Here is a 27,356-nt window from a genome sequence, read left to right as displayed (position 1 = left end):
CTGCTCCTATATACAAGAATATAACTACTATAATACTGCTCCTATATACAGGAATATAACTACTATAATACTGCTCCTATATACAAGAATATAACTACTATAATATTGCCCCTATATACAGGAATATAACTACTATAATACTGCTCCCTATATACAAGAATATAACTACTGTAATACTGCTCCTACATACACGAATATTACTACTATCATACTGCTCCTATATACAAGAATATAACTACTATAATACTGCTCCTATATACAGGAATATAACTACTATAATACTGCTCCTATATACAAGAATGTAACTACTATAATACTGCTCCTATATACAAGAATATAACTACTATAATACTGCTCCTATATACAAGAATGTAACTACTATAATACTGCTCCTATATACAAGAATATAACTACTATAATACTGCTCCTATATACAAGAATATAACTACTATAATACTGCCCCCTATATACAGGAATATAACTATTATAATACTGCTCCCTATATATAGGAATATAACTACTATAATACTGCTCTTATATACAAGAATATAACTACTATAATACTGCTCCTATATACAAGAATATAACTACTATAATACCTCTCTTATATACAAGAATGTAACTACTATAATACTGCTCCTATATACAAGAATATAACTACTATAATACTGCTCCTATATACAAGAATACAACTAATATAATACTGCCCCTATATACAAGAATATAACTACTATAATACTGCTCCTATATACAAGAATATAACTACTATAATACTGCTCCTATATACAAGAATATAACTACTATAATACTGCTCCCTATATACAAGAATATAACTACTATAATACTGCTCCTATATACAAGAATATAACTACTATAATACTGCTCCCTATATACAAGAATATAACTACTATAATACTGCTCCTATATACAAGAATATAACTACTATAATACTGCTCCTATATACAAGAATATAACTACTATACTACTGCTCCCTATATACAGGAATATAACTACTATAATACTGCTCCTATATACAAGAATATAACTTCTATAATACTGCTCCTATATACAGGAATATAACTACTATAATACTGCTCCTATATACAAGAATATAACTACTATAATACTACTCCTATATACAAGAATATAACTACTATAATACTGCTCCTATATACAAGAATATAACTACTATAATACTGCTCCTATATACAAGAATATAACTACTATAATACTGCTCCTATATACAGGAATATAACTGCTATAATACTGCTCCTATATACAGGAATATAACTACTATAATACTGCCTCCTATATACAGGAATATAACTACTATAATACTACTCCTATATACAGGAATATAACTACTATAATACTGCTCCTATATACAAGAATATAACTACTATAATACTGCTCCTATATACAAGAATATAACTACTATAATACTGCCCTGAGGAAGTTCTCTTATAGAACGCAACACGAGGGGCATTTTCTCCTCCCCTTACTCTGGCCATATTGCCTTTTTTTACCTGTTTCATCTCTGCTGACTCAGTTGGCTTGCCTTGTGGATCTGTTGCACTATATTTGTTATTGATGCACTTTAGGCTTGGCCATGTAGTTTATATTGTTTGTATATGGTTATGTATATACAGATACATGTAATTATTGGCAGACATGTGCACTAATGATACTGCTATGTGTTCCCCTTTGTACCAGTAGGGGGTGAGTGGCGACACACTGTTCTGCATCTGAGCCAGGAGTGGAGTTGTGTAGTATATGTTTCAAGTGTTTTTAACTTTTTGATTGTTTTTGTCTGTATTGTTAATGAAGCATATTGATATTTTGATATTTTTTTTTACATTATTGTATTTGTGCACTTCATATGAACCTGTTTGCCTTTACTTTTGGTTGTTTGCTAGAGCCTGTCTGTGGCTTACCCCTTCCCCAATATTGGAAAACATGAATGTTCGGCCTTGCTGAATGTCAATATGCATGGGGATGTCAGTGGAAGAAGGTTCAGCCGATGGTGTACAGGCTCCTCATCCTTCTCCCCATCTCATCCTCACCTCTCCTTTGTCTTGTAGGCCTCACCTCTAACCTCTCGGTCTGCAGACCTGGCCAGGAGCCTCTGCGGCCCTCTGGGTTCTATTATAATGATAGCTGGACATCACTCACATGCTTAGGACGCCATTTCCCTCGACCTGTGGACGCTCTCACCTGCCTGAAAGGGAAAGACATCCACATGTTTGGGGACTCAACTCTCCGCCAGTGGTTTGAATATCTGGAGAGATTTATTCCCGGTAAGAAGTTCACTTAACTGCTCAGATGTCTTTCACCATGAGATGAGAGTTTTCCTTTTTGTGATCTTTTCTATTTTCTATGTTGCAATCAATACAAACGGTAAAACCACAAGAACAGGAAGATCTCACAGCCAACCCTCTAATGAAGTCAACAAGTCAAAGATTTCACCTGGTCCCATCTTGCACCCTTGTCATGTTTTTTTCTTATTCTTTTCCGCTCTGGATGTCTAAATTCATCTCCTCTGTGTCCACTCTGACAACCCGCTACTCCCTCTTCCCGCCTCCCTTTGTAGACACAGGACATGTGATCTCCTGTCTTGGCACTGGGTTAGCTGTCTATTGACTTGGTAACCCGACCCCCAGGAGACATCATCTGCATCATCTCCATGCACCTGTTCACTAGTGAAAGTGCTGCTTCCATACACTTAAGGCCGTATTCCACGGAACGATTATCAGCTGTTACGGCCGATAATCGTCCCGTGGAATAGAAGGCAATGATCAGCCGACATCGTTCATGTCGGCTGATCGTTGCGTCGTTTGTCTTTCAAACATGTTGAAAGACAAACGACTCATACAGCAACGATCTGCTGCCGTCGGTCCATAGAATAGGGCACCCGGGCAGCCCCCCGCACCTTCCCCGCGGCCCCTCCCGCACTCACCCGCTTGCTGCTGCCGTGTGGAATAGCGGCGGCAGCGAGTGGGGAACGAGGAGCAAAAGAGCGGTAATAGTGCTCGTTTGCTCCTCTCAGTCGGCTGTGGGATAGGGCCTTTACATGTGTCCCTGAGCCTAGGTTTCTGTAATATGACACATTATAGTTCTAACTCTGCTTGCTGTCAGTCAATGCAGGCCTATGTACCTATGTACAGCTCTGTATTTTGTAAGTGTTATGGATGTTCTTTGAGTCTAGATGGAACTAGAATGTTTTCATTCACAGCCAGCAAGCAGAGATCTAAACCTACACTATATCCCCAAGAAACAGATGCAGCACATGGCTACACCATGCGCAGGTAAAGGGTTGTCTTCTCCACTGATCAGTAAGGGATTGTTTTCTCCACTGGTTGGTATAGGGTTGTCATCCCTGCTGGTTGGTAGAGGGTTATCATCTCTGCTGGTTGGTAGAGGGTTGTCATCTCTGCTGGTTGGTATAGGGTTGTCATCTCTGCTGGTTGGTAGAGGGTTGTCATCTCTGCTGGTTGGTATAGGGTTGTCATCTCTGCTGGTTGGTAAAGGGTTGTCATCCCTGCTGGTTGGTAGAGGGTTGTCATCTCTGCTGGTTGGTAGAGGGTTGTCATACCTGCTGGTTGGTAGAGGGTTGTCATCTCTGCTGGTTGGTATAGGGTTGTCATCTCTGCTGGTTGGTATAGGGTTGTCATCTCTGCTGGTTGGTAGAGGGTTGTCATCTCTGCTGGTTGGTAGAGGGTTGTCTTCTCCACTGATTAGTAAGGGGTTGTTTTCTCCACTGGTTGGTATAGGGTTGTCATCTCTGCTGGTTGGTATAGGGTTGTCATCTCTGCTGGTTGGTAGAGGGTTGTCATCCCTGCTGGTTAGTAGAGGGTTGCCATCTCTGCTGGTTGGTAGAGGGTTGTCATCTCTGCTGGTTGGTAGAGGGTTGTCATCTCTGCTGGTTGGTAGAGGGTTGTCATCTCTGCTGGTTGGTATAGGGTTGTCATCTCTGCTGGTTGGTATAGGGTTGTCATCTCTGCTGGTTGGTATAGGGTTGTCATCTCTGCTGGTTGGTAGAGGGTTGTCATCTCTGCTGGTTGGTAGAGGGTTGTCTTCTCCACTGATTAGTAAGGGGTTGTTTTCTCCACTGGTTGGTATAGGGTTGTCATCTCTGCTGGTTGGTATAGGGTTGTCATCTCTGCTGGTTGGTAGAGGGTTGTCATCCCTGCTGGTTAGTAGAGGGTTGCCATCTCTGCTGGTTGGTAGAGGGTTGTCATCTCTGCTGGTTGGTATAGGGTTGTCATCCCTGTTGGTTGGTAGAGGGTTGTCATCTCTGCTGGTTGGTATAGGGTTGTCATCTCTGCTGGTTGGTATAGGGTTGTCATCCCTGCTGGTTGGTAGAGGGTTGCCATCTCTGCTGGTTGGTAGAGGGTTGTCATCTCTGCTGGTTGGTAGAGGGTTGTTTTCTCCGCTGGTTGGTAGAGGGTTGTCATCTCTGCTGGTTGGTATAGGGTTGTCATCTCTGCTGGTTGGTATAGGGTTGTCATCCCTGCTGGTTGGTAAAGGGTTGTCATCTCTGCTGGTTGGTATAGGGTTGTCATCCCTGCTGGTTGGTAGAGGGTTGTCATCTCTGCTGGTTGGTAGAGGGTTGTCATCTCTGCTGGTTGGTAGAGGGTACGAGAAAGAAAAAGTTCAGACCAGCTCACCTCACATGTGTGAACAAAATATGTCCCAATGGTTCGGGTGGGGGTTGGGTGCACGGATCCTGCAGCAACAGCCAGGCTTGTGTTCACTACGGGACGATCATGGGGATATGAGATCCAGCACTCCCAATACGTGTAGATGAGAAGGTTAGAAAACTAAAACATAACCTTTAATGATAAAGCTAAAATAATATGTTAAAACCAACGCGTTTCGCGCAGCAGCGCTTAATCATGGTTACAATGAGGTAGTGAACATGTGAATCATTAAAAGGATACATGGACCAATCAACTGCACCATTCAAAACCACACATGTGTTAGTTAATTGCAGGTCCAAATCTACACGTCATTTCAGAGCGGTCATGTGACCGTGCATATCACCTGTGCTAAAGGAGAAAAAAGAAAGGAATGCCAAGGATTAAATATCTACGTATAATAATATAATAAGTCATTTCTAAAGTTCATTCCGTGCGGCATCCTAGTGTCCAATCGGAATATATACTCTGCTTCTTTGTAAAAAAGTTTTTTCTTCCAATCTCCTCCACGCGGAGGGCTGGGGACTTTCTTAATGCCATAGCATGTAAAGCCTGCAATCTCTCCGTTGTGGTGTTCTAAAAAGTGCTTTGTTGCTCCCGAAGCATTGAGTCCAGTGCCACTTCTTATACCTTGTAAATGTTCTCCTATACGTTTTTTTAGGGGACGTGTAGTGCACCCTACATATTTTAGATCACATATCGTGCACTCTATGATATAGACAACGTGGTGGCTATTGCAATTTATGAAATTGTCAACATGTGGCTCAGCTGCGATGTGGTTTCGCTATATCCATCCATCCCACATAACCTGGCCCTGACTGCACTTGCGCATCACCTCTATAAATATAGTGATTATACACATGAATTACGGGAATATATCATAGAGGTAACGGCTTTCCTACTTAAACATAAATTTTTTGTTTTCAATGGGGAGTTTTTTCTACAGATTCAGGGAGCCCCAATGGGTGCGAGATTCTCACCCACCCTGGCTGGTCTTTACGTAGCATGGTGGGAGGAACAGTATATTTTCTCCGCTCAAAACCCATTTAGCGACCGTATCAAATGGTACGGCCGCTTTATAGATGACATTTTAATTGTGTGGACAGGAAAGGAGGATCAAGTGAGAAACTTCCTGGAATACATCAACAACAACTGCAACAATTTACGTTTCACAGCAAACTTACAAAAATGGGAAATACCCTTCCTGGATATATAATTAAAATCATCAATAAAATTAAACACCGTCCATACCTCCCTGTACCGTAAAAGCACTGCTGGAAATACCATACTATATGCCACCAGCAACCATCCTAACCACACATTAAGGTCCATACCAGTGGGTGAGTTCACCAGAATCAAACGGTCTTGTTCCGATGATAAAGATTTTGGTGAACAATGTAACCAAGCTATGTTGCGTCTAAAAGAAAGAGGTTACAAACAAGGAACTCTAAAGAGAGCAAAAAATATAGTAAATGGAAAAAATAGAGACACTTTACTTATGGAAAGAGAATCCCAACAAAATTCCATATTACAACAAACCACTGTACCAATAACCTTCTCGACCCGTTACAGCATGGAGTATGAAGAAATAGTTAAAATAATAAATAAAAACTTACCCCTACTGAGACAGGACGAGGTATTGGCAGAGATCCTGGAACAAGGACATCGGTGTGTGGCCAAACGAGGAAGGTCACTTCGGGACATGTTATCACCTAGTGCATTCACTGCAGACAGCAGTGAAAGCAAGAACAAAGTAACAGGAAATTACATATGTGGTGTAAATAGGTGCCAAACCTGTAAATACCTTGACACCAAGAAAAGTTTTTCCAATAGTGCCAATAATCAATCATTCAAAATCCAGGATTTCATAAATTGCAATAGCCACCACGTTGTCTATATCATAGAGTGCACGATATGTGATCTAAAATATGTAGGGTGCACTACACGTCCCCTAAAAAAACGTATAGGAGAACATTTACAAGGTATAAGAAGTGGCACTGGACTCAATGCTTCGGGAGCAACAAAGCACTTTTTAGAACACCACAACGGAGAGATTGCAGGCTTTACATGCTATGGCATTAAGAAAGTCCCCAGCCCTCCGCGTGGAGGAGATTGGAAGAAAAAACTTTTTTACAAAGACGCAGAGTATATATTCCGATTGGACACTAGGATGCCGCACGGAATGAACTTTAGAAATGACTTATTATATTATTATACGTAGATATTTAATCCTTGGCATTCCTTTCTTTTTTCTCCTTTAGCACAGGTGATATGCACGGTCACATGACCGCTCTGAAATGACGTGTAGATTTGGACCTGCAATTAACTAACACATGTGTGGTTTTGAATGGTGCAGTTGATTGGTCCATGTATCCTTTTAATGATTCACATGTTCACTACCTCATTGTAACCATGATTAAGCGCTGCTGCGCGAAACGCGTTGGTTTTAACATATTATTTTAGCTTTATCATTAAAGGTTATGTTTTAGTTTTCTAACCTTCTCATCTACACGTATTGGGAGTGCTGGATCTCATATCCCCATGATCGTCCCGTGGTTGGTAGAGGGTTGTCATCCCTGCTGGTTGGTAGAGGGTTGTCATCCCTGCTGGTTGGTAGAGGGTTGTCATCCCTGCTGGTTGGTAGAGGGTTGTCATCCCTGCTGGTTGGTAGAGGGTTGTCATCCCTGCTGGTTGGTAGAGGGTTGTCATCCCTGCTGGTTGGTAGAGGGTTGTCATCCCTGCTGGTTGGTAGAGGGTTGTCATCTCTGCTGGTTGGTATAGGGTTGTCATCTCTGCTGGTTGGTATAGGGTTGTCATCTCTGCTGGTTGGTATAGGGTTGTCATCTCCGCTGGTTGGTAGAGGGTTGTCATCTCTGCTGGTTGGTATAGGGTTGTCATCTCTGCTGGTTGGTATAGGGTTGTCATCTCTGCTGGTTGGTATAGGGTTGTCATCTCTGCTGGTTGGTATAGGGTTGTCATCTCTGCTGGTTGGTATAGGGTTGTCATCTCTGCTGGTTGGTATAGGGTTGTCATCTCTGCTGGTTGGTATAGGGTTGTCATCTCTGCTGGTTGGTATAGGGTTGTCATCTCCGCTGGTTGGTATAGGGTTGTCATCTCTGCTGGTTGGTATAGGGTTGTCATCTCACCTGATTTTGTAGTACCTATGTGGAACGCAGGACTCGACTGAAGACTTGAAGATGATCACCCGCTCGGTGTGTACAGGCATGTTCCCCTAGCAAAGTGTCACATCTGGTGTTTAGCAATGCATGCTTAGGCAGGCAGGACAACTGGAACATCAGCAGCTTAGGTAACAATAGGTTCTGGCAGCAACCAGGCCCCCGGGGGAAGACTCTCTGGTGCAGGAACAGTGCAGTCTTGGGAACAAACTCAGTACCTAATGGCAGTCAGGCTACCTCTGGCAGCACATGGAGGGGTGTGCGGCCCCTCAAAGTAATGCCAGCCCACACCATTTCTGACCCACTGCCAAACCGCTCATGCTGATGGATGTTGTAGGCAGCAGATCACTCTCCTCCAGACTCCGTCACGTCTGTCCCATGTGCTCAGTGGGAACCTGCTCTCATCTGTGAAGAGCACAGGGCAGCAGTGGTGAATCTGCCAATCCTGGTGTTCTCTGGTGAATGCCAAGCGTCCTGCACCATGTTGGGCTTTGAGCACAACCCCCATCTGTGGATGTCAGGCCCTCATACCATCCTCATGGAGTCGGTTTATAACCATTTGTGCAGACACATGTACATTTGTGGCCTGCTGTAGGTAATTTTGCAGGCCTCTGGCAGTGCTCCTCCTGTTCCTCCTTGCACAAAGGTGGAGGTAGCGGTCCTGCTGCTGGGTTGTTTCCCTCCTATGTCCTCCTCCACGTTGTCACGGCCGCGGCGGCTTCCCGCGTTCCGGGTCGCCGCCGCGACCGCCTCCTGTCTCATGCAGCCGCCGGGGTCCTTGTGTAGGGACCTGGCGCTGCTGCTAGTTCGGCCCCTGGGGTGCCTCACCTCTCCTCCGTTCCTGTCTCGGTCTGTGCCGGCCGGCGCGCGCGTCCCCGCCTCCTAGGGCGCGCGCGCCGGCTGTCTCAGATTTAAAGGGCCAGTCCGTCCCTAATTGGTAGTTGCACCCAATCACTCCCTATAAATCCCAGCATGCCCTGTCCCTCGTGTTGGAGCCTCTACATGCTTCCCATAGCGTTTGGCCCAGCTCCCTGTTGTTCCTGACCTTAGTCCTTGTCCCTGGTTCCTGTCCTTAGTCCTTGTCCCTATCCTTGCCCGCTGCCTTCCCATTGTTCCTGAGTCCTGTCCGCCACCTGCGAGCACGCCTTCTGTCCTCTGCCTGCGCAATCTCCTGCCTACTGCTCCTGCCACGCCTCGCCTGCCGTCACCAGCAACCAAGCCAGGGGTAGCGACCTGGGGGTCGCCTGCCGCAGCAAGTCCATCCCGCCTTGCGGCGGGCTGTGGTGAAAACCAGCGGCCCCTTAGACTCCGCTCCCTGGTGAGGTTAGTGCCATCGCTGGTGACGGTCCAGTGGATCCGCTACTCCAGGCGTTATACACGTCTCCTGGTGTACTGGCCTGTCCCCTGGTAGCGCCTCCAGCCTCTGGACACTACACTGACAGACACAGCAAATCTTCTTGCCACAGCTCGTATTGATGTACTGTACCATCCTGGATGAGCTGCACTACCTGAGCCACTTGTGTGGGTTGTAGAGTCCGTCTCATGCTACCACCAGTGTGAAAGCACCAGCAAAATTCAGAAGTGACCAAAACATCAGCCAGAAGGCATAGGTAATGAGAAGTGGTCTGTGGTCCCCAACGGCAGAACCCTCCTTTATTGAGTGTGTTTTGCTAATTGCATGTGAAATTAATTGTCACTCATCTCCAGATTTTTTATATCCTTGTCCAGGCCTTATGTCCCTGGAAGGGCAACAAACCAAGGACTAAAGCTTTGTAATACTGGTGCGCCACAGGAGCGAGGAAGGAACTCTGGTCCTTGTTGTACAGTCCTTCCGGGTTTGGGGCTGTGACACAGATTTACCAAGTACCTGAACCCTCGTAGTGGGCATCACAGCTAGACTCAGTGACTACTGCTATTTGTGGATACCTGTTGGAAGCCAAATCAGTAGACTGGTACTAGTATTAACCTAAATGGCTACTGTAGAGTAGTATATGTAATAGTAATAAGTATTGTCTATTTGCAATTGTGGCTTTGTTCCAAATTCATTGTGGTAGTGCACAAAGGCTAAACTATGATGATAGTGCCACTGTGTAAATAAAACTGGATGCAACTATATGTATGGTGGGCATGGGGAGGCTCTTCTCCGTCTGGTATATAGTAATCTGTATTATCTGTGTGGTTTACATCTAGCAGTCATATGTATGGAATAACATTGTTTTCCCCTTTTTTGAGGTCTCAAGAGGATAGACCTGCACCTCAACTACCAGTCAGGACCTCTGATAGCCGTAGATGCTGATGCTGGTCTGATCATGCGATGGCGCGCCCATGGATTACCTTTAAGGACTACCAAGACCATGATGGCTGACCTCCACTATGAAGCAGCTGATTTGGCTGGGATTGGTGGAGGACCTCACACTGTCATAGTGCTGACTCTATGGGCTCATTTTACCACCTACCCTGTGAGGGTTTACATACAGCGGCTTAAGAGAGTCCATCAGGCAATCTCATCTCTGCTATTAAGAAGTCCTGAGACGACGGTGATCATTAAATCGGCCAACACGGGTTATAAGTCGATATACGGAAGTGACTGGTTGTCTCTTCAGCTGGACACATTACTGAGGGCAGCCTTCAAGGGGTCAGGGGTCATAATCCTGGATGCCTGGGACATGACGTCCTGCCACTATCTTCCTGACAATATACATCCAGAACCTCCAGTCATCAAGAACGAGGTGGACCTGATGTTGTCTTACATATGTCCACAATGACAAACATTACACATATCTGGTATTAACCAAAATGCTTCAATCCTATGTTTTAGTAGGAAGAGTCATGTAAATGATTATAAAGTATCTCCATGGGCATTGTGCAATTACATAGATACATAAAAGATTATGACTGTACATATACTGTGTGTATATATATATATATATATATATATATATAAAATGTATTTTAATTTTTTATTTTATTTTATTATGTATCCTGTGCTCTGAGAGATTTGAGAGATGTTCCTGAGACCCCATAAGGACTTCTAACAGTAGACTGGAGTCCCTTTTCTGGAGATCACATGGGGTCTCTACAATCAGCTAGTTATCCCCCAATTCATTTTCTTACGATGGGAATACCAATTAAAACATATGGTGGGGTAAAAACCTGGAATGGGAGAACATGTAAGACTGCTGTGTCCTCCAGCAGTAATATATTACAATACACACTGTGCTCCCTGAACTTTATGATAATGCATAGACATGTCCCTGAAGGTCATTATTAGAGATGAGCGAAGAAGTCGAAATTTTTTGCCAGGTTCGCAAATTTTGGGTCGGATTCGTGCTAATTTGTAAATCACATACAAACGAATCTCATTAAAACAGACAAACTATAGTAGTGGGACTATTACAGAGTAATGATTTTTTCAACAGATGTTGTTACAGTGTCAAAAATTGCAAAATGACAATTAAAAAAAAATTATGTCAATAAACCAATCATTCAATTTCTGCTATGGACAGCAGTGGGCCTTGGTGGATGAGAGGAGTAATATCGATTTTCTCCCAGGACAGCAGTGGATATTGGTGTATCAGTGGCATAAAATCAGAAATCTATCAGGATTTGTGGACTGGAGCACATGAGACATGTGGTGCCCTAGCACTAACACCTGCCCCGCTGTCCCTGCCTATTTACCCCGACTGCCCTAACTGGCAGTGGATAACTGGTCGACAGTCCCTGGCCGGCACATTTGTGACACAAACACGCGGACAAGACAGACAAACACAATATAATGAAGTCAAGGTCAGCAACTAGTGACATCCAGGAGAAATTCTTGATCAAGAAATCACTCAGGAACAGAGACGCTATCGCAGGCAAGGAGAACACATAGAGTAGTATATTTATGGAGGCTGGAGTCCCAGACCCAGAGCATGATTGGGGCTAAGACCCCAGCCCCAGACCACACACTACTAGCTGACTGACGGTGCCAGCTGCCAGTCAGAGATACACAGTATAGGGTATCTGTGCCGCTCGGCCGGGGGTGGTGAAGCCCCGACCGCCGCGCCCCTAGAAACCCAGCTGGCAAGTGGTTAGGGACACCTTTGGCCCTCTCCCGGCACCCGGCCAGACTGGTTGCCAGGGTCAGCGCCGACAAGGGACCGGCCACATGCTCCACCAGTGCAGAGTAAGACGGGAGACCTCCAGGCTTGGAGGGGAATGACAAATGAAATATTTTAACTAAGGCAGGAGCATGGAGATCCCTAGCAGTTACCCAAGTTCGCTCTTCCGGACCATAGCCTTTCCAATGCACCAAGTACTGTAATGAATTAAGGACCCTACGAAAATCTTTAATTTTTTCAACTTCAAGCTCCAACTCCCCTTGTATGACTAGCGGAGGAGGTGGAGGACTAGATACTGCAGGCGGAATGTATTTCTTGAGCAGAGATTTATGAAATACATTATGAACTCATAGAGAACGGAGCGACTGCAATTTGAATGAAACCAGATTTATTATTTTGATGACCTGAAAAGGACCTATGTAGCGAGGAGCGAATTTTGCTGAGAGGACCTGTAGTCGTAAGTTCTTAGTGGATACCTAGACCTTATCCCCAACCAAATGTTCAAGAACTGGACGACATTTACGATTAGCATATTTGATTTGACTTTGTTTGGCAGGTTAGACTCACAAGTCTCTTGGCCCAAACTGTGCACAGTTTTTCGGTTACCTCTTTTACAGACGTGAACTGAGTCTCTTGGTTGGGTATGGAGGAAAATCTGGATGAAACCCATAATTACAAAAGAGGGGGCACAACTGTGTTGAGGAACTTACGAGGTTGCTGAGGGCGAATTCTGCCATGGGTAAAAATTCTGAGAATTTTTCTTGACAATCAGAGATGCAGCATCTAAGGTACTACTCCAGAGATTGGTTAAGTCTTTCAGTTTGTCCATTGATCCACACTAACCCAGACTACTGTTTTCTCTCTTCGCCCTATGACGGCACCCCTGGAGAGGTCCACCTCCTACTCCCATAGGACAGGAAACAGGATACAGGAAATCCCTGGATCATATAAAGAAGTAAACTCCCCTCCCTCGTCAGTTTCTGTTTCCTGTCCCCATGGGAGCAGGAGCTGGAAGGGCTTCTTCCCCTTCCCTTCCCTGGATGAAGAAGATGACTGGGGGTTACCGGGTAATAACTTACCGGCTTCCCGGCGGCGTCAGGCTCCGAGTGGGGAGCAGCCTCCAAGTCTGGCTTCCTCCCCCGACACCTCCAGAAGATGGGTCCCCGGAGCTCACCTGGCCCTCCTCGGCTTGGTCCGGTGCCCCAATCCGCGGCGCTGCGTTCGCGCGCCCTGCGGCATGGGTACTGGATTGTGCTGGAGAGGGGGTTGCTCTGCTGGCCGTGTTCGGCAACTTCCGGGGCCTACGGCCTGCTCAGGTGGAGCGCCGGGAGGGTGACGTCTTTCAGCTTGCGGCGGAGGGGGCGGAACCAGCCGGTCACGTGACTTTCGGCGCCAAATTCAAAAGGGGTGCCGAGAAGAACGCCAGGTGAGTGCTCAGTGTCTGTGTACTCTAGCAGTATCTTTTTACTGCTGCCTGGCGTTTTTTCTACTGCTTCTGAACAACGGCTGCAGAGAGTTTTACACCTCCAAGACCTCGATTGATCGCTATGGAGGCTGAAAGCGCTGAACTATGAGAGTCTACTCCAGCTATGATTCAAGCCCCTACTAAAAAGAGTCATGCTAAGAGCAGAGATTGCCCCGTTTGTAGGAAAAGATTAAGTAGTTCTTACACTAAGGTGCTTTGCGGTAGCTGTATGAATAGAGTCCTTGAGGAGCAGGGACCCTCTTTTATGCGTAACATGAAGAACATGATAAAGAAGGAAATTAGGGTAGGTAGAATTTTTCTTTTGTCTTTTCCAAAAAAAAAAAAAAAAGGGGGGAAACTTCTTTTGTACATTTATTTTTGGTTTCAGGCCTCCATGCCCTCTCAGACTCCAGCCACTGCCACAGCTTCTCCTCCAGAACTTGCACCAGCACCTGTCTCTCAGTTACCTTTGGCTACCCCGGTACCCCCTATTATTGAGGTGGAGCAGTCTGTTCACAGTCAGCCTCCATCTTCCTTGGGGGACGATGAGGACCTATCGCTGGGTATAGACGAACCAGAAGCAGGCCCATCTAATGTAGAAAGTCTGGAGGAAGAAGTGGCTACACCATCACCTTCTGCTGACTATATAGAATCATTGATCAGAGCAGTAAGGGAGACTATGGGCATAGAAGAGGTTCCGGAAGCCAATACTATACAAGACCGTATGTTTGGAGGGCTGGCGCCTAAGAAACGCTTGGTCTTTCCTATTCATCAGAACATTAAGGCCTTGATTAAACACGAATGGTCCAACCCGGATAGGAAATTTTTTGTTCCGGCTGCTGTGAGTGTTTTTCTGTTCCTAGATAAACAAGTATAGGCGTAAACTGGTATATATGACTAAACACCTATTTTCAATTATTTTTCAGTTCAAAAGGAAGTACCCCTTTGACCATGAGGAATCAAACTCCTGGGGCTTTGCTCCAAAGATAGATCCTCCAGTAGCCAAGATTACTAAACTTAATGCGCTACCTTTTGAGGACTGTGCAACTCTTAAAGACCCTATGGACAGACGTGCAGAGACTTATTTAAAGAAAGACTGGGAAGCGTCCACTGCCATGTTTAAACCTCTAGTGGCAGCAACTTCAGTCTCTAGATCATTAGGGGTATGGATGTCTGAGCTTAAAGATATGATTAGTAAAGGGACACCGGCTGAGGAGCTCCTCAAACCCTTTGAGACCCTAGAAAATGCTGTCTCATTTATGTCTGATGCTTCAGCGGATGCTCTTAAACTCTCCGCTCGTTCAGCAGCACTTTCTAACTCTGCCCGCAGATCCATGTGGCTTAAAGAATGGAAGGGGGACGTCACCTCAAAATCTAAATTATGTGGAGTCCCTTGTGAAGGCAACCTGCTTTTCGGTCCAGCCTTAGATAACATTCTCGAGAAGGCTTCGGACAGAAAAAAGGTTCCCTCTGATCCCGCAGCAATCTAGCCGTCCTTTTAGGGGAAAAGGTAGGAACACACAGAGAGCCCCTAACACGAATTCTAATCCTAGTACAAATAGAAAGGAATGGAGGCCCACCAAAAAATCCAAGGGGTTCCTCTTTAAGGGTTCAGACAATACCAAAAAACCTGCGCAATGACGCCAGGTCCCCGTGGGAGGTCGTCTTTCTCTTTTTTGGTCACAGTGGTGTGGTATTTCCAATAGTTCCTTTGTATTGGATACAATAAAGCACGGTTTGAAGTTTTCTTTTGTGTCCTCCCCAGGGGAAAGATTCGTCATTACGGATTTATCATCCGATCCCGTAAAACCGGCAGCACTTTCTACGGAGGTGCAGTATTTACTCGTGAAGAAGGTTTTGGTTCCCGTTCCGGAGGCGGAGTGTGGTACGGGTTTTTACTCCACTCTGTTTTTGGTAAGGAAACCCAATGGTTCTTTCAGAACCATTATCAATCTTAAACCTCTTAACAGGGTTTTGTCTTACGAAAGGTTTAAGATGGAGTCCGTTTCTTCAGCCATTTTGAATCTTTCACAGGATTGTTTTATGGCCACCTTAGATTTAAGGGATGCATACTATCATGTCCCCATCCACCCAGACCATCAAAGATTCCTGAGGGTAGCAGTCAGACTTAATGGTTCAGTTTGTCATTTCCAGTACCAGGCCTTACCTTTTGGCATTTCACAGGCACCTAGAGTTTTCACTAAAGTGATGTCAGAGGTTATGGCACATATTAGGGAAAAGGATATAATTATCATTCCTTATCTGGATGATTTTTTACTGGTCGGTGACTCAGTAATCTCTCTTCAGAACCAGATCAAAATAGTAGAAGACATCCTGTCTAAATTAGGTTGTGAAATTAACGATGAAAAATCCAATAAGATCCCCTTTCAATGTTGTCAGTTCCTGGGAATATGTCTGGATTCGAGAGCTAAGAAATCCTTTTTACCACCTAACAAGATTTCAAATATTCTTTCCAGAACACAGGAGCTTTTAGAGAATCCCATTACTAAATTTAGGAAGGCTATGTCGGTGTTGGGTCTATTTACTTCCTGCATTCCAGCAGTTCCCTGGGCACAGTACCACTCTAGGGTGTTACAATCACAGATTCTTGGTGAATGGGACGGTGCCTCTGAGTCTCTTGATTCTTTTTTCACTCTATCTCCACAGACACTCAGATCTCTCTCTTGGTGGAAGGAAAGGGATCATCTATCCAAGGGACTTCCTTGGATTCTGGACAACATTTTGACCATCACCACAGATGCCAGTCCCAGGGGGTGGGGAGCCCATACAGACACACAAGTATTCCAGGGCCTGTGGACCCCAGAAGAGGCCAGGGACCCACAAAACGTGAGAGAAATGAGAGCAATATTCTTCTCCTTGTCTCAGGCTCTTCCGTTAATAAAAGACAGAAACGTAAGAATATTAACAGACAACAGATCGGCAGTGGCGTATATCAACCACCAGGGAGGCACAAGATCAGTACAACTTATGAGAGTAGCCCACTTCATGTTCAGACTAGTACAGTCACATTGTCTGTCCCTCTCGGCACTACACCTGAAGGGGGTGGACAATGTGAAGGCAGATTTCCTAAGCAGACACTCTCTAAACCAGGGGGAGTGGGAGCTTTGCCAGGAGGTGTTTCTACAAATATGCAGACTGTGGGGATCACCAGAGATAGACCTCTTCGCATCTCGGACAAACAGGAAGACCCAAAAATTCTTTTCCCTATGTCCTGCAGACAAGCCCAGGGCTCTGGATGCACTAGCCCAGCCTTGGGACAGAGGCCTACTGTATGCATTCCCACCCATCAGGCTAATACCGAGAGTAGTCAGAAAGATCAGGCAGGACAGGGCCCACATAATTCTAATAGCGCCCTTTTGGCCAAGAAGGGTGTGGTTTACTTGGCTCAGGAAGATGTCTCTGACGGACCCATGGATTCTTCCGGACAGGGCAGATCTCCTCACCCAGGGCCCAGTATTTCACCCGCAAGTTCAAAATCTTCACCTGACTGCATGGCTGTTGAAAGGCAATTGTTGATAGACAGAGGCCTTTCATCCGAAGTAATCACCACGTTGCTAGCCAGTAGAAAGAGAGTTACCTCTGCTATATACCTACGTACATGGATAGCATTTTGTAAATTTGTAAATAAACCTGTTAATGTCCTAGCTCCTCCTGACATTCCTTTGATCTTGCAATTCCTACAAGAAGGTCTGAACAAGCACCTCAGGCCTAGCACCATCAAGGTACAGATCTCCGCCCTCAGTGCACTCTATGACTATAAACTAGCTGAACATCAATGGATTAAAAGATTTGTATAAGCACGAAAGTACTCTCCAGCTCGCTTGATTACTTTTAAACCTTTATTGTATAATGTTTAAAAGGCCGACGCGTTTCGGGCTCTCTTGCCCTTATTCATGGCTCTAAACAACATGGAATACGGTGTGTTAGAACATACATATCTGCATATACAACCATGTAAGTAACAAAACAGATAAAAGAAAAAACCCACATATAAAGCATATATACATACAGAAATGTGAATGACATGCACAAAAACAAATACATGAAATTAGTAATGTTAATATTAAAACATGCAATGTCACGTATGAATTGAAAAAAGTACTGGGATGAAAAGAAAACTGGAATGAAAATGCTAGGATAGGAAAAAAGAAAAAAAAAAAAAAAACAACAAAAACAAAAAAAAAAAACAAAAACAAAAACAAAAAAAAACAAACAAAAAAACACAAAAAAACACAAAACACCCTCTTATATGATGTGTCCTGAATGTGCCTATCTGGTTCCTACTTCATAGAAATATGTCTAGGTACTAATTGAACATGGGTTTACCTTATACCTATAGACATGTGTATGTAAAGACTGCCCGAATACACTGGTATGATGAACTTATTATATGTACAAGAGAAAACCGTGTTTGACTATCGGTTCAAATGATACCAAATGTTATTTAAAATAGCATACCTCTGTCAGGAGGTCCCGAGACGACCCATGAATTAAGAAGTCGTCACCCAAAATATAAGGGGGGACTATTCTAGACAAGATAAGATACAAACAAAAATATATATATATGAGAGCCATGATGCAGTTATAAACAAACAATAACATGAATAAAGATGGCAAATGTTTGTTCGATGTGTGATGATAAGATAGACTTACCCCTGTCCATGCCCTACAATGATAAAGGAGAAAGGTGAGCAGAGTGGCGTCAGTAGCCCCGCCACAAGAACTGCCTGCTCACCACTGTGTATCCTTAAATAGCTGCAGATGAGGGCGGGACCCATGAATGATCACGTGCTGAAAGCAGCTGGTCTCCAGAGAGGTCATGTGATGCGCTCCAAACTGGAACACAGATGATCACATGCCGGAGAGCAGCTGGTCAAGGGGAAGTCATGTGATGCGTTCCGATTTGGAACGCAGCATCAGAAAGTAGAAAAAAAGAAAAGAAAGATGTGTGGGGCATATCAGATGAAGAGAAACCGAATTGGGATGTAAGAAACTAATAATAATGGTGGAAACTGTATGGACACAAATAAGTCTAAGCTTATGTATGTAGGGCAGAGTGGAAATAATAAAGTTGTGTGTGAGATGAAAAAAAAAAAAAAAAAAAAAAAAAATTGTATAATAAAGAAAAAAAAAAAATATAAAAAATAATAATAATAATAATGAAAAAATAAAAAAAAAAATAAAAATGAGATGAATGTGAAAAATAAAATGGAATGGATGAAAATAAGTGTGAAGGAAGGGGAAAGTACAAAGGAAACACCAAACTTTGAAGCAACATCAATGAAAAAAACTCAAATCGTTTTTAATATTTAAACCGTTAGGGGACCTTGTGTCTAATCTAAATATCCATTCAGCTTCTCTTTTCAGGAGAATTCTTCTCCAGTCGCCCCCTCTAGTGGGTTTATTGACTCGGTCTATCGCATAACATTCAAGCGACCTAATGTCTCCACTGTGTTGAGTAATGAAATGTCTGGCTGCTCCTGATAATTGGACACTGTTGTTTTTTATACTGAGTACATGTTCCGCAATGCGTGTTCTCATTTTTCTAATGGAGCAGCCTACATATTTCAAGTTGCAAATTTTGCACATGATGAGATATACAATATGGTCAGAATCGCAGGTTAAATCATGGTTAATTTTAAACATTTTCCTGGAATCACTGGATTCAAAAGTGGTGTGGACACCCGTATATTTACATACACTACATCTTGGGGCCCCACATGGATGAAATCCTTTGAATTTCTTGTTCCTCATTTCACGACTGCATTTGGGGTCAGTGTACAGACTGGGTGATAAAAGTTGGCCCAAAGATGAGCCCCTTTTGGAGACACAGTGGAAGCCCTCATCCAGGATTTCCGCTATGTCCTTATCTTGGCGTAAAATGCCTAGATTTCTATATATGATGTTCTTAACACCCTGGTATTCGCTACTGAAGGCCGTACTGAAGAAAGTCCCTGTTTTCTGTATAGGGCTAATAGGTCTCTGTTTGACGGCAAGAAGATCTCTTCTCTGTTTTTTGGAGACTATGTTCCTGGCTCTCTCAAGCATCCACGACGGATACCCTCTTTGTTTGAGTCGAGACTCGGTTTGATTAATGGCTTCTTTGGCTGTTAGAGGGTCAGAGCATGCTCTAGAGGTGCGTATGAATTCCCCAACAGGGATGGATTTGACTGTGTGGAGGGGATGTTGGCTCGTAGCATGCAAGATCGTATTACCCGCTGTGGGTTTTCTGTATAAAGTCGTAACGACTTTATTAAGCATGGCATCTCCCTTAAGACCAATGTCCAGGAAGGGTAACCCATCCCTGGAGGTCTCAAAGGTGAAACGCAAATTGTATGGATTATCATTGATCATGTTAAGAAAGGATGGTATGGACGACACATCAGACGACCAAACAATGAGTATGTCGTCGATGTATCGCCCATACCATCCAATGGAATCCATGAACATGTTGGTTTCTGAATAGATTGTTTTCTCTTCCCACCATGACATGACCAGATTGGCCAGTGATGGTGAGAAGCGTGCGCCCATCGGGGCTCCTGTTGTCTGGAGAAAAAACTTTTCATCAAACATGAAGTAATTATGCTCCAGAAGGAATCTGGTAGATTCCAGAATGTATTCACAAAGGTCCTCTGTGTACTTGCTGTATTTATATAGGTGATGTGACAAGGCAATGATAGCAACATCATGTGGAATGGATGAATATAAGGCTGTAACATCACACGTAAGCCAAGTGTATTCTTTTTTCCATTTAAAATTGTCAAAAATTCTGAGGAGCTCTTTGCTATCCCTTATATATCCTGGAGTACGTGAAACCAGTGGTTGTAGCAAGTTATCTATCCAGACACATAGTCTCTCATTAAGGGATCCTATGCCCGATATGATGGGTCTCAGGGGTAAAGGAAGGGTATTTTTATGGACCTTGGGAAGGCCGTGAAAAATGGGAATCACTGGGTTGTCAGGTACAAGGTATTTTGCTTCCCTCTCTGTAAAAAAGCCTTCATTGACCCCCATGGTTATTAGATCTCTTAAGGCTATTTTGAAATTTTCCGTGGGGTTGTAGGTGATTTTACTATAGGTAGTTTTATCATTAAGGATGTTGAGTACACTTTCCTTATAGGTTGTCTTGTCCAAGACCACTACCTTCCCCCCCTTATCCGCATTTTTGATGACAATATTGTCATTGTTCATGAGTTCTTTAATGGCCGCCCACTGTTTCTGGTTAGTGTTAAAACCTCTATTTGTATGTTTCTTGCTGTCATGGAGTTTTATTAAATCACGCTCTACTGTAGTTTGAAACATATCCATAAAATTGTTTCTGGAATTCGTGGGATAAAACGAAGGATTGCTAGTTTTAACATTCACCTTGTCAATATGCTTGGGATTACTATCAGATTCTAGTTGTAAGCTATTCAGCGATACCAGGGTGCATTGTTCTTTAAAGGGAAGGTCTATGAATTCATTGGTCATATAGTCCACTTGTGAACTTTCTCCCTCAATTTCATCTGCCATGCTGTTTTTAAAGAACTTTTTTACGGTCAATGTTCTAATCATTTTATTCACATCTAAGATGGTTTGAAAAACATCGAAATGCTTAGAGGGAACATAGTTTAAACCCCGTGTAAGTATCTCCAATTGTTCAACACTCAGAATACATGACGACAAGTTAACAACATTGTTAGAATCCAACAAAGATGGGCAAAGAGGGGAAGGATTAGTGTCTATACTTCCAACCAAGACATTAGTTATTTCTTTTTGGATCTCGTTGTTTTTTCTCGATTTATGGTGTTTGTGCTTCCTCCCTGCCCTTCTACCCCGTTTTTTGATTGTGATTGTGTGTTTTGTTTCTTGTTGTTGTTTCCTGTGTATCTTCTATGTCCTGTTTGGTTTGATGGTGGTCTCTGTTCTACTGCTATTGTGTCATGATCTGATAGGACTCTATCTGAGTCCGAAAAATCAGAGGATTCCACCTCTGTGGTCGAGAAGGTTACACGAGTGTGTTCCTTTTTTTGGGGGGCGCCCCGCCTTTTCTTTTTCATAATTGACCTAGGTGGTTGACCTTCCCGGTCCTCCTGCCAGTCATACACCTTGTTATTTTTGTAATCACTTTGGTCCCTTAAATATTTTGATTTTTTGATGGACACAATTGTATCCTCTAGTTCACCAAGAGACTTCTTCATTCTATTGTTTAAATCCTCATAACCCTGCAATGTTTGAAATGCAGTTACTTCTGACCATGTTGTTTCCAACTCTCTTTTTATATCCTCCAATCTGATCTCCTCAAATTCAACTATGAGGGACATAATTTTATTGGAGCACTCCGTAAGGGCTGCTTCCCATCTTCTAATGAACTCATCGTTGAATATAAATGTGGGTTTCTTTTTGATTCTAAGGCCTCTTGGTATCATTTGTTTACTCAAATATTTATTTAAAGAATTGGCATCCCACCAGGTCCTTAGTTCAGAGATCGATAGTTTTTCTAACTTTTTGAAAAGATCTGTCATTTTAATAATGTCTTGGTTGTCAGTGGAATTGAACACTTCCTCCATCCGAACATTTCTTTGTGCATATAAGTTTGATTCGCTACCTTCGCTTAGTCCCTCCATAATTCCCGTACTGATTTCAATAGAAAAAGTGCTTGTGAAAAAAAAAAAAAAAAAAATTTTTTTGCTGTTAAGATTGGGTAAAAACACATCATATAAGAGGGTGTTTTGTGTTTTTTTGTGTTTTTTTTTTTGTTTTTTTTTTTGTTTTTTTTTTCTTTTTTCCTATCCTAGCATTTTCATTCCAGTTTTCTTTTCATCCCAGTACTTTTTTCAATTCATACGTGACATTGCATGTTTTAATATTAACATTACTAATTTCATGTATTTGTTTTTGTGCATGTCATTCACATTTCTGTATGTATATATGCTTTATATGTGGGTTTTTTCTTTTATCTGTTTTGTTACTTACATGGTTGTATATGCAGATATGTATGTTCTAACACACCGTATTCCATGTTGTTTAGAGCCATGAATAAGGGCAAGAGAGCCCGAAACGCGTCGGCCTTTTAAACATTATACAATAAAGGTTTAAAAGTAATCAAGCGAGCTGGAGAGTACTTTCGTGCTTATACCTTGTTGGATGCCCTTGGGTCCGGGGGTTTTTTCTCGCGTGCTCGTGGAGAGGCATACAGCCATAATAAGAACACCACATTCCATCTAAAGGGACTTTTTTGTTGTGAGTGCTGACCATTCTTCGTTTTTTAAAAGATTTGTAAAGGCAACCTCCAGATTGTGTCCCACGATCAGGTCTAGGGTTCCGCCTTGGGATCTTAATCTGGTCTTGAATGGCCTTACTGCTAATCCCTTTGAACGTTTAGCAGACTGCAGTATTAAATTCCTGTCTTACAAACTGGCTTTTCTCTTGGCAATAACGTCAGCCCGTAGAGTCAGTGAGATTAGAGCCTTCTCTATACAGACTCCTTACATGACCATTAGAGAGGACAGAGTCGTATTATCTCCCGACCCAGCCTTTCTTCCAAAAGTGGTTACGGACTTCCACAGATCTCAGGAGGTGATACTACCATCATTTTGCAACACACCAGCTAACGATCAGGAATTAAGTTTCCATAGTCTGGATGTTAGAAGAGTTATTCTACATTATTTAAAGGTCACAGAAAGTTGGCGATTATGTAGCAACTTGCTAATATGCTTTCAGGGTAAGACCAAGGGCAAGTCAGCTTCCACACAGACGATAGCCAGATGGGTTAAACAGGCAGTTGGAGAATGCTATAGAGCCAAAAACATGATACCGCCAGTTGGGTTCGGGGCTCATTCAACTAGAGCTGTAGCGACTTCTTGGGCTGAGAGGGCAGCTGTTTCCATTGATCAGATCTGCAGGGCTGCTACATGGAGCACTCCACATACATTTTTTAAACACTACAGGTTACAACTGTCTTCCACTGAAGACTTAACATTTGGACGTAGAGTATTGCAGGCAGTGGTCCCTCCCTAGGCGGTTATATTCCTATTCTAATCTCCAGGGGTGCCGTCATAGGGCGAAGAGAGAAAATTCAAAATTACTAACCTGGTAATTTCTTTTCTTTGAGCCCATGACGGCACCCCGCCTAAATCCCGCCCAGATATAGAAAAAAAAAAAAGAGATAATAATAATAGTAATAATTTCTTATATAAATATAGAAAAAGTAAACTTTTTAAACACACAAAAAAAAAAAAAAAAAAGTTTTTTGTATATATGTATTTGTTTTTTTGTGTGTGTCTTGTGAGCTTCGCTCCTAGGTCCTTGGTAAATACTGACGAGGGAGGGGAGTTTACTTCTTTATATGATCCAGGGATTTCCTGTATCCTGTTTCCTGTCCTATGGGAGTAGGAGGTGGACCTCTCCAGGGGTGCCGTCATGGGCTCAAAGAAAAGAAATTACCAGGTTAGTAATTTTGAATTTTTTCCTTCGAGGACCAAAGATCTGTTATAAAGTCCATGGAAAAAATGAGACCAGGGCCTACAGGGCAAAGTAACAGGCAGTAACAGGCAGTGGGTGCAACAGACCCTCAAGGAGTGACCGAGGAGTTTTTGCCCTGGCAAGTCTCAAACACTTCCACAAAGTCTTGGACATCTCGCTGCCAGGATGGCCACCAACAGGAATGAGATAACAAGTAACCAGTGCCCGCTATGCCTGGATGACTAGACAATATGGATGGATGAACCTCTTTTAACACCTTCAACTTTGGATGTACAGGTACAAAAAGTTGGTACATTTTCAGGCGCAAGGTTTTGTGACCCTAAAATAGACGATTTTAAAACAGCTGACAGACCAGCAACCACCACACCAGGACTGAGGTTACTTTCAGGTTCTCCATCTTCTGTGGCACCAGAGCTCCTGAACAAGGCATGAGCCCTAACATTTTTGGCCCCTGGGTGATGGATAACCATAAAATTGAACCTAGCAAAAAACAAAGCCCAACGTGCCTGACGAGGGTTCAATCTCTTTGCCTTATCTAAGTACAAGAGATTTTTGTGGTCCGCGAGGACTGTTACTTGGTGCCAAGCTCCCTCAGGAAAGTGTCTCCACTCCTCGAAGGTCCAGTTGATGGCCGGCAACTCTCTATTCCCAGGATATACACAATAAAGGGCAGCTGTACCGCTAGGCCAGGGGGGCAGTGAAGCCCCAGGTGCAGCAAGATCACAGGACGCTGCCGTGCCCCTAGCAAACCGGACGGCCAGTAACTAGGGAGGCTATCGGTGTCGGGAAGGCACACTCCAGCAGTGGCGGGAGCCAGGCGTGATGGCCGGCTCCTAACAAAATCTAATGAAACATTTTCACACTTTCTAATCCCCCTTTAAGTACCCTTTCACCTCCCCTTGTGTGGAAACCTTTGTCTGCCCAGTCAATCTAAGTGGCAACAATTTAAGTGTCAGTTTAATTTTTAATTAATTCAATCTAATTTATATCAATTTTAATTTAACTGCAATTTTAAATAATTTTTTTTAATACATTTAAGTGAATTAGTTTTAGTAATTTATTTTGAATGTCCACTGCACATTAGGGAAGTCCTCATCCCCCTCTTGCCGCTGTGGCAGTAATGCTGCATAGAGGTCACACTACTGGACTGGTTAAATTAGGGCCAGTATTCAGGCAGCTTATTATGTGCCTCCAGCACTCCGGTTACACCTCTGTGATGCTATCCAGGCGATTCTCAGATTGTTTTCTGGTGACATATTGTACTTTTTGATATTGAAAATTGTTATTTAATTCATTTTTTTTTTTCAAATTCAATTATAAGTTAAATAAAAAATTTTTTTATTCAATTTAAATTCAGTTATAATTTAATTTTTTTTTCTCTCAATCTTTTTATTGGTTTCCCATTCCATACAAACTCAAATGTCATCAGGTATAAATTGTATATAAAAAGATAAAGCACGGATATTACAGGGAAGTAAGCATAATATAGAACAGATGGTGACATATCCTCAACCACAGATCAGGCACTTATTGACACGGTAAAGCTGTCAGGAAACCACTTTTTCAGTTGGTGTGCTGTAAAGCATGTCACTAAATGCTGTTAACAACAGTTTATGTGCTACGACCGCTCGCACCTGCTCCCTGCGCCTGTCATCTGTGGCGGACGCCAGAGCCCATGTGCAGGGGCTTGGCGCCGCCATCTCTTCGCCCCTCCCCCCTTCCCCAGGAGCCTTACATGTACCGGCTCCTGTCTGCTGCCTTCAGAACCGTCCTTAAAGTGTAACTGTCATGTTTTTTTTTTTATTGCAGAAATCAGTAGTATAAGCGATTTTAAGAAACTCTGTAATAGGTTTCATCAGCCAAAAAAGCCTCTTTCTGTACTCAAGAAGCAATCTCCCAGCCTCCCCCCCTGACTTCTTATCTGTGCATTATCAGGCAAACACGTCTTCATTACAGAGAAGCCAGTGAAGACGAGCTCTGCTCTCTCCATTGTAAGCCTATGAAGGGGGGAGGGGCTGAGGGAGATGAGGGAGCAGGAAGAGGTGACATGAAGGTCAGCTGTTTGTAGACTCTCTGGGCACCTAAAACGCTAAATTCAGGTGTCAGAAAGGTCAGTGATTATCTATGAACTTACTGAGAGAAGATTGCAGGGTGTTGTGCTGTGCAGGACTGCTCCGTGCTCAGTCACTCCTAACAGCCCCTCCCCTCTCCATAGCCACATAATGGAGACAGAAATCCTGCTTCATCTGATGTGAGGGGGGAGGCTGGGAGATTGCTTTTTCACTACAGAAGGAAACTCTTTTAGTACATAAAACCTATTAAAAGAGTTTCTTAAAATCACTTGTACTGTTGATATTTAATGTTTTCAGAAAAATGACCCTGAAATTACAGTTACGCTTTAACCCCTTAACGACATCGGGCATAAATTTACGCCCTGATGCCGGTAAGGGAGTTCAGAGCGGGGCCGCGCGGCGGCCCCGCTCTGAACCGCGCCGGTCCCGGGTGCCGCGTGTAGCCCGGGACCGTAGGTATTAGCGGGCACGGTCCGATCGCCGTGCCCGCTAATACAGTAATCGGATGCAGCTGTCAAAGTTGACAGCTGCATCCGATTACCGGACGCAGCGTCATCCCTGGTGTCTAGTGGGGAGATCGCTCCTCCGGGATGTTGTCCCGGAGGAGCGATCTCCGCAAATGAAGCCGGCCGGGGACCGCTCCAAGATGGCGCCGTCCCCGGCTCGGCACTCGTTTACTTCCGGCTGCAGCAGCCGGAAGTAAACGAGTGCCTATCTCATGGATCTCTGCAGCATATCTATGCTGCAGAGATCTCTATGAGAGATCAAAGCACTTATACTAGAAGTCCCCTAGGGGGGCTTCTAGTATAAGTGTAAAAGTAAAAAAAAAAGTGTTGTTAATAGTAAAAAGCCCCCTCCCCTAATAAAAGTCTGAATCACCCCCCTTTTCCCAGGTTATAAATAAAAGTAAATAAATAAATACATAAACAAACATGTTTGCTATCGCCGTGTGCGTAATCGCCTGAACTATTAATTAATCACATTCCTGATCTCGCACGGTAAATGGCGTCAGCGCAAAAAAATCCCAAAGTGCAAAATTGCGCATTTTTGGTCGCATCAAATCCAGAAAAATTGTAATAAAAAGCGATCAAAAAGTCGTATATGCGCAATCAAGGTACCGATAGAAAGAACACATCATGGCGCAAAAAATGACACCTCGCACAGCCCCATAGACCAAAGGATAAAAGCGCTATAAGCCTGGGAATGGAGCGATTTTAAGTGTTGTATATTTGTTGACAATGGTTTAAATTTTTTACAGGCCATCAGATACAATATAAGTTATACATGTTACATATCGTTTTAATCGTAACGACTTGAGGAACATATATAACAAGTCAGTTTTACCCCAGGGCGAATGG

The 27,356-nt window shown here is 43.4% G+C and overlaps 1 protein-coding gene across 1 annotated transcript in view; it reads left to right on the top strand.

Annotated features, from left to right (window-relative positions):
• The window catches only part of LOC138769887 (NXPE family member 3-like), a 28,272-nt gene extending 15,914 nt beyond the window's left edge, over positions 1-12,358 (top strand). The window contains exons 5-6 of the mRNA XM_069948625.1: positions 2,082-2,297; positions 10,106-12,358. Of these exons, the coding sequence (XP_069804726.1) occupies positions 2,082-2,297; positions 10,106-10,638 (749 nt within the window). The 3' untranslated portion in view covers positions 10,639-12,358. The remainder of the gene's footprint in view (positions 1-2,081; positions 2,298-10,105) is intronic.
• The last annotated feature ends 14,998 nt before the right edge of the window (positions 12,359-27,356 follow it).

The sequence above is a fragment of the Dendropsophus ebraccatus genome, chromosome 1 (assembly GCF_027789765.1).
Source record: "Dendropsophus ebraccatus isolate aDenEbr1 chromosome 1, aDenEbr1.pat, whole genome shotgun sequence".
NCBI lineage: Eukaryota > Metazoa > Chordata > Amphibia > Anura > Hylidae > Dendropsophus > Dendropsophus ebraccatus.
This window is presented reverse-complemented; position numbering and strand designations above follow the sequence as displayed.